The following is an 18,392-nucleotide window of genomic DNA, read 5'->3' on the forward strand; positions in this document are numbered from 1 at the left end:
GCAGGTCTGTGCTCCTCCCACCCATGCAAACGCTCTCACAACAAACCCCCTAATCCGCTCTTTCGGTCCGTCCCCAAACCACACCTACTGTATCTTCCAAACTCAGGTGGCAGGGCCCAATTTTAGGGCCCACCTGTTGCCCGCTGGAGGAGGATTAAGCTTTGTTTAGAAGGGGAGAAGGGGGTTTGTGCGGGTGAAATGAGGCTGATGACCTCTTTGGCATGTGATCTGAAATAGAAAGGGATTTATAACTGTTGGGAAGGCAGACAATGGTGACCAGGGCAGCAAAGACGAGCCCCTCTTTGCTTCCCATGAGGAAAGTTGAGTCATTATGGTGGACTCTGACTTTTGGTCACCTGATGTCTAACATCTCTGCAACCATGTAGCCTCCATGTTTATGTCCAGAAATTAAATTATTAAACTTAAACTGTCAGTGATGAGGAAGAAGCATCGTTTTGAGTTTATCATTCTTCAGAGAGGTCTACAGACATTATGCAACAGAGCTTGTGAAAATGGCCAAATTTGGTCCTTTGCAAAGCTCTGGCTTACAGCTCCCGAGATTGATAAATGATTGTTGATTTAAACAGGAATCTTAAAATGTAATCATACCTTTTGTTATTTAATTCTTCATCTGTTACGCACCATAATAAAAACCAGACACCTCTTCCGAATCACCCCAGTCTTCCTCCACATATATTCTCCCCCCTCCACAGCCCCCGCACTTCTTCAGCCAAAGATAGATTAGGTCAGGAGAACTTCCCGCTTGCGTCTTGACCTCACCCCCACCCCACCCTCTTCCTCCCCTTCTCCTGAGAGTCGTGCACGTGGGAGTGCGGGCGTCAGCTCTTTAACAGCTGGCGAGACAACACAAACTTCAAAGCAGTGAGGACAACCTGCAGGGCACGACGCACCAGAGCTCGCTACTCTTCTCTTTCGGATTTAATAGATCGGTTCGATTTCAGTGCTAAAGTGCTCCAGTTTTAAGACGCCCGGGTTGGTCTCCATTTGGCACCAGACGCATCTGTCACCGACTGCTACTGGGAGCCAGGAGCTGCCAAAATCATGCCGGCCAGGTTTCAGCAGCTTGGAGGGGAGGTACTTTCTTATACAGGGTGTTATAAACAGTTTGTTAATCTATTTGTACCTGTTTTGTGGAGTTTCTGAAGAGTTAATTGCTGCAGGAATGTCCGTTATTTGTGCACTATGCCGTGCGCATTTCAGCGCCGGTTGTCAGTGAACAGATTTTACGCACGGGACTTTTCCCCCGCGCAGACAAAGGCTGTAGTTCAAACTGCAGAACTGCAGTTTAATTGGGCAGGCATACCAAATATAGAAATTAAATAAAATAAGATTTATATGATTCCTATTACCCTCAAAAATCTCGATCATAGTGTAGTCCTTAAAAACAATCCCACGCCTGCATTACAGTAGAAAAGTAGAAGAAATATGCTTCAAACAGCGGGGACAGCTTCTGTCCTCAGTGGTGACCTTGAGCAGTCAAAACTGAGTTTACAACTCAGGCCTGGAGCTTATCATAGGTCATCTAGTTTGACCGCCTTTATAAATAAACTGTGATTACTCCCCATCTCAAACTCCTTTGGAAATCATTTCACGTAGATGTGAGGCTTGGTTTTAAGTTTTACTTTCATCTGATCGTGGATTATTTTCATCATCCTAATAATATTTTCCTATTATTAGGATGATGAAAATAATCCATCAGTAGAACTAGAAATTCTTCTAGTTATGTAAATTGGAATTAAGGCAACAATCCCAGAGAATAAACTCCCCTGAGAATAAACTGGAAACTGACTAAACTCTGCATGTGAAATCAGAGGATGTGGGGCACATGTTTAATGTAAAAATAATTCTCCTTACCATGAAGTCTCTGTTCTATCAAGGGATGCTTTTTTTTTTATATCACTGAAAAACTTGCATTAGTCATACAAGATAATGAGAGAGCTTTGTGTTTAATGTGGGCTTGTGCTTTATCTCACTGTAAACACAAGTGGGTGCAGATTTATGAGTGATTTGTGGAAAATTACTGAGAACTGTGCATCCAGGAAAGTGCACAAAGTGTAATGAAATATTACTGGCTGCTTCTGGCACTTTACCTTTTCTGCAAGGGCACACACGCTCACCAACACACACTCTTTTGTTGTGGTTCATGAACACTAAACAGCACTTATCAAATGCTCAACTCAGCAAGGTCAAGAGTTACAGATTTACATGAACAAAATGTCTGTAGAAGGAGCCAGATTCCATCTATGGGAGCAAATTAGCTCCAACAAAAAATGTAAATTTTTGCAAGACAGACATTTTAGAAGATTTGATCCTTTCCCTTTCATGATCGTTAATCAGATGCACAAACTGCTTTCTCCAGTAAATTTTTATGTCTCACAATTTATTTCACCAGCCTCACCAGTCAGTTCATAGGCACACATCACCAAAATGTCAAGCTTGTTGTTTCCATGAAGCCTCAATGCTTTTATATTCATCCAACAATTTGTGAAATACTTCATTTGCTCAAATTTTCTGCAGGACAACACTCCAAAAGCATGAAAAAGCCATAAAAAAATGAAATAACCATGCTGGAGTGGAGGAACTGCATTTCTCCAAGGTCATCTTGTCTGTCACCCTGTAGACAGGTGCCCGAGGGCTGATGGGAAACAGGAGGGAAGCTAAAGTTCAGGCGTCAACATTAAAGTAGACAGAGAAGTCATGAACGGCGCATCAGAGATTGTCTCTCATCAGGATCACAGTTATATATAGTTGACGTTAGTGTGTCATTAGAGTATGTGTGTTGGAGCCATTCGTAGCTGTCCACCTATGCGCTCTTATTGTAACATTTCTGAAAACACTTTTCAGGATTATTCACTGCTCTGAAAATAGAAGAGTTTTTCATTTGTTATTCGACTCTGTGTGTGTGTGTGTGTGTGGGTGTGTGTCTGTTTCTACTACAGACAGTAACTGGAACACTCGCCCTGTCAGTCTTCACGGCTGTCCTCGGATCTCTGGAGTTTGGATATAACATTGGCGTCATCAATGCTCCACAGAAGGTAAAACAACAAACAAACTGAGGCCTGATCACTCAGATGATGGATAATATAAACAAGTGTAGCAGCGGCATCATGCATGGCTAACAGTTGCTTCTCCTCATTTTACAAGGTGGCTTTTGTTCCATACTCGAGTGGATAACCATATTAGGGTTATCCACTCCACTATGACATAATATAGAGAGTGGAAGAGTAGAAGAAAAAACTCTGAAAATGAGCATTTAAAGCAGTCTGAAGAATGAGGTTTTGGCTGTCAGGCATTCCTTGTACATACACTGATGTCACTAATCAAAACCCTGGCTATCTTTCATGTAAGGCTGCACCATTGTAACAGTCTATTAATGAGAGAAAGTAAATAAAATAATGTTAATTTTAAAACATTTGTAAAACTTGAAACATTCTGAAAATATGAACTATGTGAGTAAATAGTTATTTACATGTGTCCTTTGCTATTTAAATAGTGTATGATCTGTACTCTTGTAGTGCATGCAGCCACTCAGAGCACTTCACACTACAAGCCATTATCCAAGCCACATTTATATTTGACACACAGCTCTTTTCCTGTTGTGATAGCAGTTCGTTGTATTCAGTATCTTGCCCAAAGGCGCTCTGACACGGGGACCGATGACTTAACCTCCAACCTTTCAATTAGTGGACAATCCACTTTACATCCGGAGCCACCTCCCTATTTATCTCACCTCCCTATTAAACTCTGCACACGCCCCGTCTGCGACAACAAGCGCCCAAACTTGCCTTTCTTTTTCACTGAGTTTGTGCTGTTCTTGCCTCACTCCTCAAGTGATCTGTTACTTGTTCCAACTTATTTTGGCACTCCTTGCAGATCATTGAGGACGACTACAATGCAACATGGCTGCACCGGTACGGGGAACCCATCCCCACAGGGACCCTCACCTCGCTCTGGTCGCTGTCCGTTGCCATCTTCTCCATCGGCGGCATGCTTTCCTCCTTCTGCGTGGGCTTTGTCTCTGAATGGCTGGGCAGGTAAGACAACATGGGTCACATGCTCAAACTTAGATTTTTTTTTTCTAGTGTTTCAAAGGGATATGTTGACTTTATCTTGCATGAAGCTAAGCTTTTGAAATACTTGTGTATGAGATGGAATAAATAGAACAGGCTGTAGCTGATTAATCTTACACTGTAAAAGTTGGGGATCAGGGGCTTTTTTCTATCTGTGATGATGGCTGCACAGATTGTCCACTGAAGCAAAGCACAAGTTTTTCTAGCAATCTGTAACAAACTGCAAAGTCAGACTACACGAGCATAAAAATGAGAGGCTTGATTTTTTTTTTTTATGTGATTTCTCATGTGTAGAAAGAGTATCTGGTAGACCTGAAAAATGATATGATATGCACACAAAAAAGACACAACTATTAAAAGAAATTAGGGCTTCACTGAGTGTGGATGAATATGAAATTTGTTTTAAGGTGAATGAAAAATGGGGAAACAATTTTAAAAAGTAACACAAAGAAAAAGAATGACTTCAAGTTTTAATGCACTACAAGAGTAAACTACTAAGTAAAGCTGTTTTTGGAATACCCAGGCAGACACCACACAACAACATACATTACACAACAGCAGAAACAAAATAATTTTAAAGGCAGAACGGTTTGTGGCCTGAATCTAAGCAAATGATATTATTCCCAAGCCTTTGCTGGCAATTTCAAATCAGTCTCCACCTATGATGCGTAAGTGCCTCCTTCTTACCTCTGAATAAATCAAAAATAATATCAACAGCAGTCATTCAGTGAAAGCTCTGCCCAAAATGTTACGACCCACTTTCCCGCTGCAGCCTGAGCCTGTGCAAACTGGGCTGCAGTCCAGAGCTTCCACTGGCTGAAAGGAGATCTTATTGACCCGGTGGCATTGGGTCAATAAGGGTGTAGAGAGGAGTGCCAGTAGGGCATGGTAATCTTTGGCGTGGGTACACTCAGGCCAAGGTCCTAAAAAAAAAAAAAAAAAAACGCAGCTGTCTCCGGTGTGCCCTGTAAAGGTTGTGCTATGCTGCTGTGACCTCTGAGGTCAAAGTAATTTAGATGTGACACAAATTCCTGTGGGCACACAAGCTTCTTTTAACAGCAGGTCTTATTGTCTGGTGGGTGAAACTCACCACTGTCATGAAAGTGACAGTTTTGAGCAGCTCCTTTTGAAACATTTCGTCAAAACAGGAGGTCTAAAAATGTGCTTTAATGGTTCACTGTGCAGAATAATGTATGCGCAGACAGCCACTTTCTCCACTCACCGGGGGGTGGGGGGTGGGGGTAGTTTCGGTGTGCTCATCTCACATGTCAGGCGTGATTTTGTGACATCACAAACCGCAAGCAAATCAGGGTCTGAATGTGCAGTTTACATAAGTGTGAAACAACCAGTGCACCCTGAGGTATTCAAAGAAGATTACAAAATATGAGATATCTTAAAAAATATTTATGTTAGATCCTCCGTGCCTTCTGCAGCATTTGGTGGATCACCTAAGATTTAAAGAGCTAACCAAAGTTGTGTTTTGTATGCTGCTGAATGATTATGTGTGATGCTGCCCTCTGGAGGCTTCTTAGAGTTTTCCACTAGTCTGCACTGAGCAAATCCAAACTACACTGTAGTAGGAAAGCTGGACAAAAAAAAAAAAAAAAATGTTGTCTAACAGTATCAAGCAAATTTTTTTTTCATAAACTCTTACATATACTTCATAATAATAAAATATGTAAAACTGGATGGTTTGAAGTGGGATTTGCAGGGATGATTTGAATGTGTGGAAAATGATTTCAAAGATGCCGGTCTGTGTTTCTTTCAGGAGGAAAGCCATGCTCATAAACAACTTGTTTGCCTTTATTGGAGGAAGTCTGATGGGAATGTCCAAACTCTGTCGCTCCTTCGAAATGATGATTCTTGGACGTTTTATCATTGGTGCCTACTGCGGTGAGCTGCCCATTGTCCGTTCCCTCTTTCACTCTCTATTTATGTGTTTATTTAATCATTAATTTATTGATTTCTGTCTTTCTTCAACCCTTCCCTTGGTGCAGGATTGGCATCTGGCTTGACACCAATGTACGTGGGCGAGATAGCACCTACAAGTCTTCGAGGAGCTTTGGGAACGCTGCACCAGCTGGCTATTGTAACTGGCATTCTCTTGGCACAGGTATGACAGAAATAAACACCCTTAAAGAGCATTGACATCTTCTCACAATTTCTATGTCCCCCATCCCTGACATTTGATGGCCTTTCCAGGCCACATTTATTAAATCTGCTCACAAGACCCACATCTTGAATCCCCAGATTCACTCCCATTGTTTGTGCACCTCCCCCGTTTTCCATTACTTCCACCTATAAAGGATTGTCCTTATATATATTTTATCGTATTATCTTTTGAAATGCCACACTCTAAAACTTGTTTCCCCTCCCTGCAGATCCTCGGCCTAGAATCATTACTCGGCAGCGAACACTTGTGGCCTGTTCTGCTGGGTTTAACTGTTGTGCCGACTGTACTTCAGATGGCTCTGCTGCCCTTCTGCCCCGAGAGCCCAAGATTCCTCTACATCATCCGGTGTCAGGAGCACCACGCCAAAAGTGGTGAGTGGGGCTGGGCTGCATTAAGATCTTGGTTTACTAGTATTATGTAACCATTACTATTGACAACTTGAGGTTTAACATTTTTAAATGAAAGTGCACAACTATAAACTGGACCTTTTTTTGGCTTTAGGAGGCAGGTAGGACCTGATAAAACAAGCTTCTGAGTTGCCTTATGGGAAATGTAGGATCCACTGTTTCAGCAGTTTGACCCATATCACTTTATACTTTCTATATTGGCCTTATATGAAAGATGGACTTCACTTCTGTACCTGAAAAGTGAAGCAAATGCAGAAGTGCCTTAAACCTGCATTCTTAGCTTCCTCTGGTTGCAAAGAGAAGTCTGGTTATATAGAAGTCTATGGGAAAGCTGCTCTTCTGCACACTTGATCTATCACCTCAGTGGCCTCAATACATGAATGTACATGAAAAAAAAAACATAGTTCCCACTTCTTACATTTCTACTTTGTGCAGGTTTGAGGAGATTAACAGGCAGACAGGAGGTGGGAGACATGCTGACAGAGATGAAGGAGGAGAAGAGGAGGATGGACATGGAGAGGAAGGTGTCTATCCCAGAACTCTTTCGCTCTTCACTTTACCGCCAGCCCATCATCGTCGCCATTCTGCTGCAGCTCTCCCAGCAGCTGTCAGGGATTAATGCAGTGAGTCAGGGCTTCCCTCGAATTACATTTTGCATCTCAGTGACTCACATAAAGTTCCAAAAAAAAGCATTCCTTTAAAAGCAGGGACCGGTCCAGTTTAATGTCAACCTAAATATGTTTACCCCTCTGGCAGATCTTCTACTACTCCACCAGTATCTTCACAAAGGCAGGAGTCCAGAGTCCAGTCTATGCCACCATAGGAGCCGGAGTGGTGAACTGCGCCTTCACGGTGGTCTCGGTGAGAAACCACACTGATAAACTTTTAAATTTTAAATTGGGAGTGCTTCAATTTTGGTACAATAAATACTCATGTCCTGTCACAGTGCCTCTTTATTACTGTTTAACACTGTTATCAACGGGTAAATAAGATAAGCGGAGGTTGGTCACCCTGACTCTTGTGCCATGCTATCAAACACTGCTTCCAAGAAGGGCAGTCAAAATGTTCGTGTCATTAAGTGGGTCAAGATGTATGACTTTAGCCACAGTAGTGTCACGGCTTCGGGACACTGTAACACAGGATATTGTAATTTAACACAATAAGTTGTTTGATGACCGCACATTTGTAAAACCACTGCTGAGCTACAGTTATGAATATGGTAAAAATGTTTATTGGCACAATAGCACACTGATGCTGGCACCTCTGTGTCTAAGTTCAGCTAACAGAGCTGCTAGCACAGCTGTAAATCACATATTTGAGAGAGAATCTGACAGAGCATCAAGTAAAATGCTTTAGCTCCAAATGGCAACTGTGGATAACCCCCCCACCCCACCCCTTTACCTTCATGTTAACAGCTTTTCCTGGTAGAGAGGATGGGTCGACGGACGCTCCACATGTTAGGACTTGGAGGAATGTGTGTCTGTGCCATCATCATGACCATGGCTCTTGCTTTACTTGTGAGTAACCCCCTCCCCCCCAAAAAACCAAATAAAAGTCCAGGATTCTTGGATTTTTTGTGGATATTTGATCTATGATTACTCTTCTCTTCAACCCTCCAAATCCTCTTTTCCTTGGCTTCGTAGGACAGTGTTCCATGGATGAGCTACATCAGCATGCTTTCTATCTTTGGCTTTGTCGCTTTCTTTGAGGTTGGCCCAGGTCCCATCCCCTGGTTCTTTGTAGCGGAGCTGTTCTCTCAAGGTCCAAGGCCAGCTGCCATGGCTGTGGCAGGCTGTTCCAACTGGACTGCCAACTTTATTATTGGCATGTGCTTCCAGTATGTTGCTGTGAGTATCCACAACACTTTGTGCATGCCCACTATTGTTTTTCCGTTCTTCACCCAGTTGACTTGACAGTGTTTTAGCCTCAAGGATCAACTGATTAGATTTTGGTGTTTAGGTCACTAACCCTACAAAATGACATTTTATACAATGGGGGAGATATGCTGAATCTATAAGTTTGCTCACTTAAAACGAAGTGAACAGTCAATTTTTTCATGTCACGGAGCGAAACCAATCAATCAAATACTCCTGATCTCAACTCATTATATGTATGAAGGACACCTGTCCACAGTATCAGTTTCTTCCATTTCAACCTCTCCACCATGAGCTACAAGACCATCAGCAAGAAGTTTGGTTAGAAGGTGACAAATGCTGATGTGATTATTCAGAAATCCAAGAAATATTAAATGACTATCAGCTGCCCTCGTTCTGGAGCTCCGTACAAGATCTTGCCTCATGGGGCGAGGATGATCTGTTTTAAGTTTGCTAGTGAATATCTAAATGATTCAGAGATGGCTTGGGAGAAAGTGCTGTTGTCAGATGAAACCAAACTTGAGCTCTTTGGCATCAACTCGACCCGCCATGTTTGGAGGAAGAGAAATGACACAAAGAACACCATCCCTAGAGTCAAACATGGAGGTAGAAAAAAACTTGCTTTTGGGCTGTTTTTCTGCTAAGGTTACAGGACGACATCACTGCACTGAGGGCCAATGGATGGGGCCATATACCAACAAGGACCTCCTTCCCTCAGCCAGAACATTGTAGAAGGGTCATGGATTGGTCTTGAACCATGACAATTACCCAAAACATACCACCAAGAGAACAAAGGAGTGACTAAAGAAGAAGCACATTAAGGTCATGGAGTGGTCCAGCCTCTGGACCTCAATCTGGATTCTGGATTTTTAGTTGATATTCAGTCTCTCTCCATTAAAATGAAACAACAATAAACATTAGAGACTGCTCAGTTCTTTGGAAGTGAGCAAACATATAAATTCAGCAGGGGATCAAATTATTTCCCCACTGCATCCATAATTTAACAGTTAAGTCTGGACAGATATAATTAAAAACTGCTACCTGACTGGTTGATCGAGGCACACAGCCTCAAATTTGCAGTTCTTGTTTGTGTCAAAGATCTACTCTTTATAAGCTGACCTTCCTCCTATCCTTCCCCAGGACATCTGTGGGCCATACGTCTTCCTGATCTTCGCAACTCTCCTCCTGTTTTTCCTCATCTTCACATTTTTCCGGGTACCAGAGACGCGGGGAAAGACCTTTGACCAGATTGCAGCCAATTTCAACCAGCACTCACCTGGAGGGATGATGGACATGGATATGGATCTAAGCATGGGCATGGGCAATGGTATGGACATGGACATAGACAAACCCAGCACTGAAATGGACTACTTGAAGGATGATAGCATGAACTGAAGAGGCGCAGTGGAACAGAGAAAAATGGAGCTGAACTTGAGAAAAGCTGGGTAAAGGGGCATGACACCAAACTTTTATTTACTAATATGTATATTGAGGTTTTTTTCACATAGATTGTGGTGCCAAAGCAGTGTTAAAAGTGTGTGACAATTTGTGTGTTATGGTATTGTCCATTGCTGGTAGCACTGCAGTACAGGGTTAATGGTTATGAATTCTGGCTTTACTTGAAAGACTACAAACCAGCGGAGGGAAGTTGACCGCTGTGGTTTCAAGGAAGAAGACGCACATCATAACCTGTCCGAACAGTTGAGGCACTGACTGCCAGTGTGATAAGATTTTATTCCATGGTGATCCACTCGGTTGCAGTATTGACAGATGGATGTGGAGAGACTTGGGAATCCCTGCACTTTATAAACATGTGTCTCAAGTTTTAAAAGTTTGTAGGTATAGAAATAATCAGCAACCAGGAGTGTGATGACGCTTGCATTTTTTTTTTCCCTTCAGAAGATGGGAACACATTTGATGGACAGATTAAAGAGAGGTAACATATGCAAATTAATCTTTATATAGTTCAAATACAGGAATCAGGTCTGCATGCTGTGGGTATGGAATTTTTTGGGTCGCAACTGCAACATGTTAACACCCAGTATTTAAAATTGTTATATACTGAAAGCATATGTAGAATAGTCAGTCTGATGGGTGTTTGTTCTTTAACCAGATTTGAATTAGCTAAATTTATACTTTTAGAAACAGATTTTATGTATGCTCATGTATCTGTCGCTCCTTCGAAATGATGATTCTTGGACGTTTTATCATTGGTGTCATCTAGAATCAACAGACAAACCCAATCACTCTAAAATGTATCACTACAGTTCACTTTCCAAGGGGCATTACCAGCAGGACCAAAGTGCCTCTGGAAATTATTGGAGTCGTTTTCATACAGGTATCACTCTGAATTTTCCCCGCTCGCTTGTGTCTATGTAATTTGCACAAAAAACAGCACAGGTGATTCAAAGTTCATGTCAACAGGTCTACAACCATCAGTTCAAACATGTGTGACTCTGGGATTTAGGGCACTCGGTGCCATAAAAATGTAAACAGTCGTATCAACCTAGCCTCAGATAAAAGAATGTGATTAGCCCAGCGTGAGCAGGGCTCAGGGGAAATCTGCTCTAATAAAAATGAGTCAAATTTTGCCTGAAAAAAAAAAAAAAAAAATGAAAAATGACCCCCATATTCATCTGGTTACCAAAAGTGTTTCTGCATCAGTACCAAAACTCAGTATGAGTGCACCAAGAGGGGGGGAAAGAAAAACAACACTGACATGACTGAACCACTGAAGACCTTTAGAAGAGGCCCCCAGTCTTTTTTGCACCAACCGTTTTCACTTGTGTTCCAGCTTAAGTGTCAAGGTATTCTTATCATAGGAAACTCACTGCACAACAGAAATGCTACTTCTGAAAAAACTTATATTTCATGTGTACATAGTGCATCATTTCAGAGGCTACAGGTTCACATTCTTTATGCACGCCATCTGGTGTTTGACTTTGTAAAGAGAAGACTGAGACTAGAGAAATTTCCAAGGACAAGCACCAACTTCAAAGTGCACATTGACTTTTGTGCCACACAAGCACCAAAAAGGACTCAATCTTGATTTGCAAACATGATTTATTAATTACCATTTTAAGTATCAACATTGCACATAATCCCCGCCAAAGAAAAATCACATATGTAAAACAAAAGGAAATAAAGGTTCCTTCCAATCCAACCTCAACCCAGAAGATTAAGGGAGTAGTGCGTTTCAAGAACTGATTTGAGGTGGTAACAGAACTAAACCGACTCCCTTTATACATCAATTGCACACCTGCTCGGCATTCCCCTCTTTAACCAAATTAAACACTAAACTGAACTACATGATGTGCCCCATCTGCTCAATTAAAGAAAATATTTTTATAGGGGGTGGGGGGGATTGAATAACGGTCCCATTTTTCCCCCACCTTTTTAAAGATGTACTTTCAATTTCTACATGTGCACCCACCAGTCACCTGTATCCCCCCTTTACCCACCCCTCTCCAAATGTCAGCATGTGGACAGAACACAAGACAAGATGAGGGGGGAGGGGAGGGGGGGCCTGAGGGATTACAGCGAGAAGTGGTGGGTTGGAGGATGGGGAAGTGCAGGGAGGGGAGAGCAGTGCATGTGGTCTGAAATAGGTCCAGTGCTCCAACCCTAGCACCTATGAGAAACAAAAATAAAAATGCAGAAAAGACAGGGATTGAAAGAAAGATCATAAAGGAAACAAAGACCTTTAATTTAAAAAAAAAAAAAAAAAAAAAAGGCTCCTCTAATCCTGAGTTAAGGACTATTAAAATCCCAGTTCCCAGAATTTGATCCAAAAATCTTCCCTGTGTTAAACAAAAGTCAGACTCCAAACACAGGCAGCGTTCTCAAAGACTCCTTTCCATCTCTCTTAATGCCATCATTCCGCCTTTAATCATTTCCTTGACTAAACAGTTAATGTCCATCATCTGGCCCTCTGTGACAGGCAGCCAATGTTGCACATGTAGCACAAGAAGTGCAACCCTACACCCTCATGTCTCCCACCCTGTCTAATCCAAGGTTGTGCCACTTTAGTGTGGGGTCCCACCTCTTGCCAAGGGTCATGTGACTATCCTTGTGGATGTCACTCTGCCGGTGCCGGGACTGTTGTTGCAGCTGCCTGCTGAGGGGAAGAACACAGCTGAGATTTGTCAACAGCAGCTACCGGTGAAATCAACCAAGCAGAAAAGGAAGAGTGCAGCTTTAATGTCTTACCTCAGGCGATTTTACAGTTTTAGGTGAGATTTTGGGGGAGGCCTTTGGTGACTTTGATGTGGATGATTTTGCATCAGATGGTTTTGAGGTCTGTGGTGGGGTGCCAGGCTCTGATGCAGACTTCTCTGTATCATTCTTCAATACAGAAAAACAAGAGGGTCATTACTAACAGTAAGCACAATGTTTTTGGGTGGTACTTAAGCTTTTAGATGGTCAAGGATTTTGAGATTAACCTACAAGAACTGCACCTTAAAAAGGTTGTTCAGGAGCCAGCTGACTGTCAGGAGTCACATGACCATCATCCTATTTAGACTAAATAGGACGACATGCGTCTACTCCCACAGCAGCAACTACAGATGTATGACGCACATTCACGTTGCACCACTTCATTAGATCCAACTAAGTCATTGCACAGGGACAAATCATAGAAATTCATCTAATAGCATCTATACAGAAGTATAATTACTACTGGGATTCAAGGGTTTTTTAGAGATGAAATGAAACATTGCACTCAGGTTCCAGGTAAGGCAAAAAGAGTAGCACATTCAGAGTATGTAAAATATATTTTAATCAGTCCCTCCCTCCAGCTATAAATATAAGAAATTACAAGTCAGTTTCCAAGAGGCAGTTGTGTGCAGTACTGTACAAAATGAGTAAATATTGCTTCCAAATATTCATGCTAAAATAAGCACCTGCAGTATTCAGCAACCAATACACAGAAATGCCAGTTTTAGTGGCATTTCTGTTTCACTGTGCAGGATTACATGCTTGTACACTTCTCAGACTGCTTCTATTAAATCAGCGTTCAGTATTTGGTGGCATTAGTGGCTTAATATATTCTGATACTCATTTTCTGCTCTACGGCAGAGTTGAGGACATCTTTGCTGGACTTGCAGCAAGTTGAACAGAGCTTTATAACTGCAAAGCAACCTCATTTGCTTCATGTGGATATTGAGCTTTTCCCAAATATGACTAACAACTCATCTGCACAGTTTCCTCATTGAGTACTCAAACTGTATAATCACTTACTTTGGAGACAGAGGACTCTGAATTCCTTTGCCTGCGTCGTCTGGACTGGCGGCGTTGTTTCTGTCCTTGGCTCTCAGCTGCTTCCCCATTGGTCTGAGGGCTCTCAGGTGCTTCTTCCTGCTGCCGGACCTCGCTCTTTTCCGGGCTGTCTGCTGGAGCAGCTGCCTGCTGGCCTTCTACAGCCTGAGTGGGAGGTGGGCGAGGACGGAATGGCCTGAATCCGAGGAAAGCACATTAAATTGCCTCAAGAATCAAGAAGTGCTTCAAACAGAATATTTGAGCCATATTGTCAAGTTACCTGCGGTATGGGCGCCAGAATCTGCGCCGTGGAGGCCGCTGTGCCTGATCACTCTGTGCCTGACCACTCTCTGCAACTCCATCCTTTTGCTCTCCAACTTCGCCCTGATGGAGAAATAAAGAAAAGACCTCTACATAAGATTTAAAATATTTCAATCCATCTCAGAGTGAACAGCAGAACTGAAAGCTCTCCCTACAGAAACATCTCATTTTTCTGCCTCATCCTACAGGCTCTGATTGCCTCTGCAGCCAGCCTTCTGCTTCAGCTTACATCTTGCATCTCCTGCCGTGGTCTTCGGGGCCTACGGCGGCGCTGCTGAGGCCTCACTCCACCATTCTCTCCTGATCCGTCAGCATCAGGAGCTTGGCCATCAGCCGGTTTGCTCTGGTCACCGGGCCGAGGGCTACGAGGGAAGAACCGTCTACGAAAACGACGTTTGTTGGGCGCGTAGCGGCTGCCTTTAACCGGAATACCACCTGGACCGGTAACATTGGCTGCTTCTGAGCCCTTTGGGACAGAGAGACGTGCTTGAAATGCTTTCCAAGAGCAGATTTTAAACAGCTGAGAACAACATTTTTTTCCTACCTTGGCTGCTTCAATCACGTCAAACTCTACAATTTCCCCATCTCCTACACTGCGGAGAAATTTCCTAGGATTGTTCTTCTTGATTGCAGTCTGAGGAGACATGGTTAGCATTAAAAATGCTGTACAAGTAACCCATAAGGAACAATAATAAATCTCCACAGCTTACCTGATGAACAAATACATCTTCTTTGTTGTCATTCCTGCAAGAGGTAAAACCTATTAGCAAACACTGGACTTTAACAATGCAGGATAGTCCGAAATTCAAAAGCAGCCTTACCTATTAATGAAGCCATATCCATTACGCACATTAAACCATTTCACCGTGCCTTGGACCAAAGTGGCTACAACAAGAGAACATTATGAGATGTGTAAGAGTGTTATATGCAGCCACTCAGAGCGCACACCGTTATCTTGATTGCATCAGCGGTGACTTGCTCACAAGTGGGAGTTTTGTGTATCAATCATTAACAGTAAGACTTTGAAACCGGGTCTGCACTAGGTCACGAGGGAGAGCTGCAAGGCAACATGGGAACATATTTGACATGTAAAAAGAACGTAAAGACGAGCCACGTGAAGACAAATGATTTCGTCTTCCTCACAGAGACGAGCTGTGAGCTGATTCCTTTACAGGCGTCCAAACGCATTTAATTGGCGCATTTGTTTCTCGGCGCAACGATTTGCAGCTGCGAGGGCTCGTGCGTGTGTTTCGCTTGCAAAGCGCGCGCACAACAGCTGATAAAGAGAAAATTTAGGTCATGCGTTTAAACTCTTGGGTTAACATGGACTTCTACGCAAACAATGTCACTTAACCTTCAAAATGTAGCCCCCCCTGTGATTGTGAAGCAGCAATTAGAGTGAAATTGTGGAAAACCATTTAAAAAAAAAAAAAAGCACCGGTGTCCTCGAGGCCTTTTAATTAGGCATAAACTAAAGGTTTTTTTTTTTGTTGTTTGTTTTTTTATTGAAGTCAAATAAGGTGCCCCCTTGTTTCTTTTTGCAGCACAAGTTTGACTTTATTGCGCAAAAAAAATGTCTCAACACGTGTTGCTTAAAACGACCCACACACGCCGTGTTGTTGTATGATTTGTTTCGGAATTAATCACTTAACGCTAGCAGCACCTCAGGCTCCTGAAGCTGGCAGAAAACTCTGTTTCACGCGTCAAGAAATGTTACTGAGGAAAGGAGGGGGAAAAGAAGATCTAACGAACTTTACGCAGCAACATTTTGTTTACCACACTCAGACGTACACAGCCTAGGACCGAAGGTAATAATTTATAACGTTTATTGGACAACTAATGCAGAAGCTTAGCGTATGAATTCCTTCGACACCCACCTATGACTTTCCTCTCCGGCTGTGCTTTGTCTTCCACGGGTGCCGACGGTGGAGCGCTCTGCGCCTCGGGGTCGGTCATGCTTGCTGTCGGACTACTACACTTCCACACCCGAGTCCCCTCCCTCCTACTCTTCCCGAAACTTTTCCCAAGCAGCGGTGCTTAGTTTTTATCCCGACATCCCCTCGGACTGCCCGACGGAAGCCGCGCCCTCATTGGGTTCCACGAAAGCTCGACCTCGAATCTGATTGGCCAAGCGAGGGCAGCAATTGGGAAGGGAAAATTGTCAGGTGGAGGACAGGTATGGGCGAACAGGAGGCGCATGTTTTTACATAAAGAGTATTGGCACTAAATGTAGTTGGTATCACTTTCAACATGATGGCCTCGTATCTACACACCAGAATTATTGCTTATTGGGCCATATTTGCTTCTTAATACAACATAAACTGGCCTCGTGATTAATAGCAGTATGTAGTATGGGCATGTATGTAGGTATATATAAATGTGTATATGCAGATATGTATGTACATGTATATACTTCTTATATATGTACATATACTTCTTAGATTCTATACTTTAGTATATTTATCCGTTATTTAAATTTGTGCACTGTGTGTCAATATAACTGACTCTTGAGTGTTTTGCTATTTATTTGTCAAAGTACTCCATGATCTCATATAAATGATTGTCCAGTTATGTATCCACGTAAAAGAAAAAAAAAATCGAATTAGCTGGATGTGTTTGCAGTGCTAATACATTTTCATCAATGCCAATGAAAAAGTCACCTCAGGTATTTGAAGACACCTGTGCAGCAGTATAAATATCCTCAGGAGGCAGAGACGCAGGCCTGACATTCACTCACATTTTGTTGATATTTTTCCTGTGAATACTTTTTTCCCATAAAGATGCTATAACCGGTTATTTTAATGCGTCCAGACGTGGCAAACTAATTTTGTGTCAACCTGTTGAACGTCTTCACGAGACAAATACTGTTTTCAGCCAGTAGGGGTGAATTTAATTTAATGATTGTGCATGAATGCATACTTTCTGTTCGCTTATTTATAAAGAATCGGGGAATAAGCCAGCGCAGTGAAGGCCGCACTGAACAACACCCAGCCTAAGATTAACTTTAATATTGGATTGGAGGATGAGCTGTCTTCAGAAGTTTGATGGTCATTTTAGGATGATTTTTTGACTATATTGTTCGCTCGCCTTTAACTTCGCTGTGACTTCCATGAAGTTAAAGAAAGAGAATTTTAATTTAGGGCTGCAGTTACAGTGCGCCTTTAACTGCAGCCCTCATAGGTCATAGGACACAGGACTCCAGTTTCACATCACTAAATTTAACCCAGCAGCTCCAAGAACTGCCAAGTTCAACGGAACTCTTCGCTGGATACTCAGAGGCCACGGGTCTCTGGACACAGAAAAGACGCTAATTAGAAGAGTAATAATTAGTAACAGAGGGAACTGCAGAAAGCAGAGACAGAACGGCAGCACTGACACTCTGGATTAAACTATAAGAGGAGATACTTGGATCCTGTTTAAGGTCCTGTATGCAACCTTATCTATAAAACTGTACTTTCTGAACAATGCATCTGAGGGAGCAATATTTTACTGAATGCACTGCAGCTATGCAGCAGGAATTTGTAAGAAAGACTATCTAACAAGCACTGTCCAAGCACCAGGCGAGGTAAATAAGAGCAGGGCTTGAGTGCACGCTGAGCTAGAAAAGTTACGCATGCGCAGAATACCTCAAATTGCCGAGGTTTGTTTCGTGGACATTTATATGAAAGCAGCATCAAGCCGCTTTAAATAAACCAGGGAAAAACCGGAAAAAGTTACAACGTCCCCTTCAATATAAAAGCCTGTTATTGTGATAACGACAGCAGACACGGTTTTGCATTTTCACTAACAGTTAAACTATTTTTAGTATTTTATGGCATCTTCCCCAAAAATGCATCATTTTTATAGCATATCTTTCCCAAAGTGAAAGGCTCTATTCTGTTTCAGTTTTCACTGTGCTGTGTCAACATTAATCAGTGTAATCGCATTCAGTCTGATTTTTTAAAAATCTCTATCAGAATATCAGGTCTTTGCTGGATTTACAGATACTGTTCATCTGCTGTAGACTGTTTTAGGCCTGACACTTTTCTTTTGTTCTCCACTTCTCCAGTTTCCTGGAAATCTTTAAGGACACACGGCACACCATGGTGAGATATGCCAAGTTTTCAGCTAATAGTTCTTTGGGAATCACCTTGATGGTTCAAAAATACTTTTTGATGCCTATCAAACTGTGTTATCGTTGGCATTTTTCATAGATTCAACTAAAGAAATGAGAACAAATGAGTTTTTGCAACAGGCTGCTAGTAAGAAAGTGCCTAAGTATACAATTTTA

The 18,392-nt window shown here is 42.3% G+C and overlaps 2 protein-coding genes across 3 annotated transcripts; one reads left to right on the top strand and one right to left on the bottom strand.

Annotated features, from left to right (window-relative positions):
* The first annotated feature begins 1,062 nt into the window (after positions 1–1,062).
* On the top strand, positions 1,063–9,940 carry LOC115796796 (solute carrier family 2, facilitated glucose transporter member 1). The gene is made up of 11 exons (XM_030753228.1): positions 1,063–1,095; positions 2,961–3,056; positions 3,895–4,055; positions 5,860–5,984; positions 6,089–6,204; positions 6,473–6,635; positions 7,107–7,294; positions 7,428–7,532; positions 8,087–8,188; positions 8,315–8,518; positions 9,686–9,940. Exons 1-11 carry the CDS (start codon positions 1,063–1,065, stop codon positions 9,938–9,940), a joined length of 1,548 nt encoding a protein of 515 aa, XP_030609088.1.
* Positions 9,941–11,590: 1,650 nt separating this feature from the next.
* LOC115797300 (Y-box-binding protein 2-A) lies at positions 11,591–16,155 on the bottom strand. 2 transcript variants are annotated; one of them, XM_030753839.1, is made up of 10 exons: positions 16,000–16,155; positions 14,944–15,007; positions 14,833–14,866; positions 14,667–14,756; positions 14,352–14,588; positions 14,082–14,185; positions 13,784–13,997; positions 12,755–12,889; positions 12,588–12,659; positions 11,591–12,176 (listed from the first exon to the last, which is right to left on the bottom strand). In XM_030753839.1, exons 1-9 carry the CDS (start codon positions 16,076–16,078, stop codon positions 12,624–12,626), a joined length of 993 nt encoding a protein of 330 aa, XP_030609699.1. In that variant the 5' UTR covers positions 16,079–16,155; the 3' UTR covers positions 11,591–12,176; positions 12,588–12,623. The 2 variants fall into 2 exon arrangements, with proteins under 2 accessions (XP_030609699.1, XP_030609698.1); XM_030753838.1 differs by having other exon boundaries at positions 12,588–12,662.
* Between the last annotated feature and the right edge of the window lie 2,237 nt (positions 16,156–18,392).

The sequence above is a fragment of the Archocentrus centrarchus genome, chromosome 18, assembly GCF_007364275.1.
Source record: "Archocentrus centrarchus isolate MPI-CPG fArcCen1 chromosome 18, fArcCen1, whole genome shotgun sequence".
Classification (NCBI taxonomy): Eukaryota; Metazoa; Chordata; class Actinopteri; order Cichliformes; family Cichlidae; genus Archocentrus; species Archocentrus centrarchus.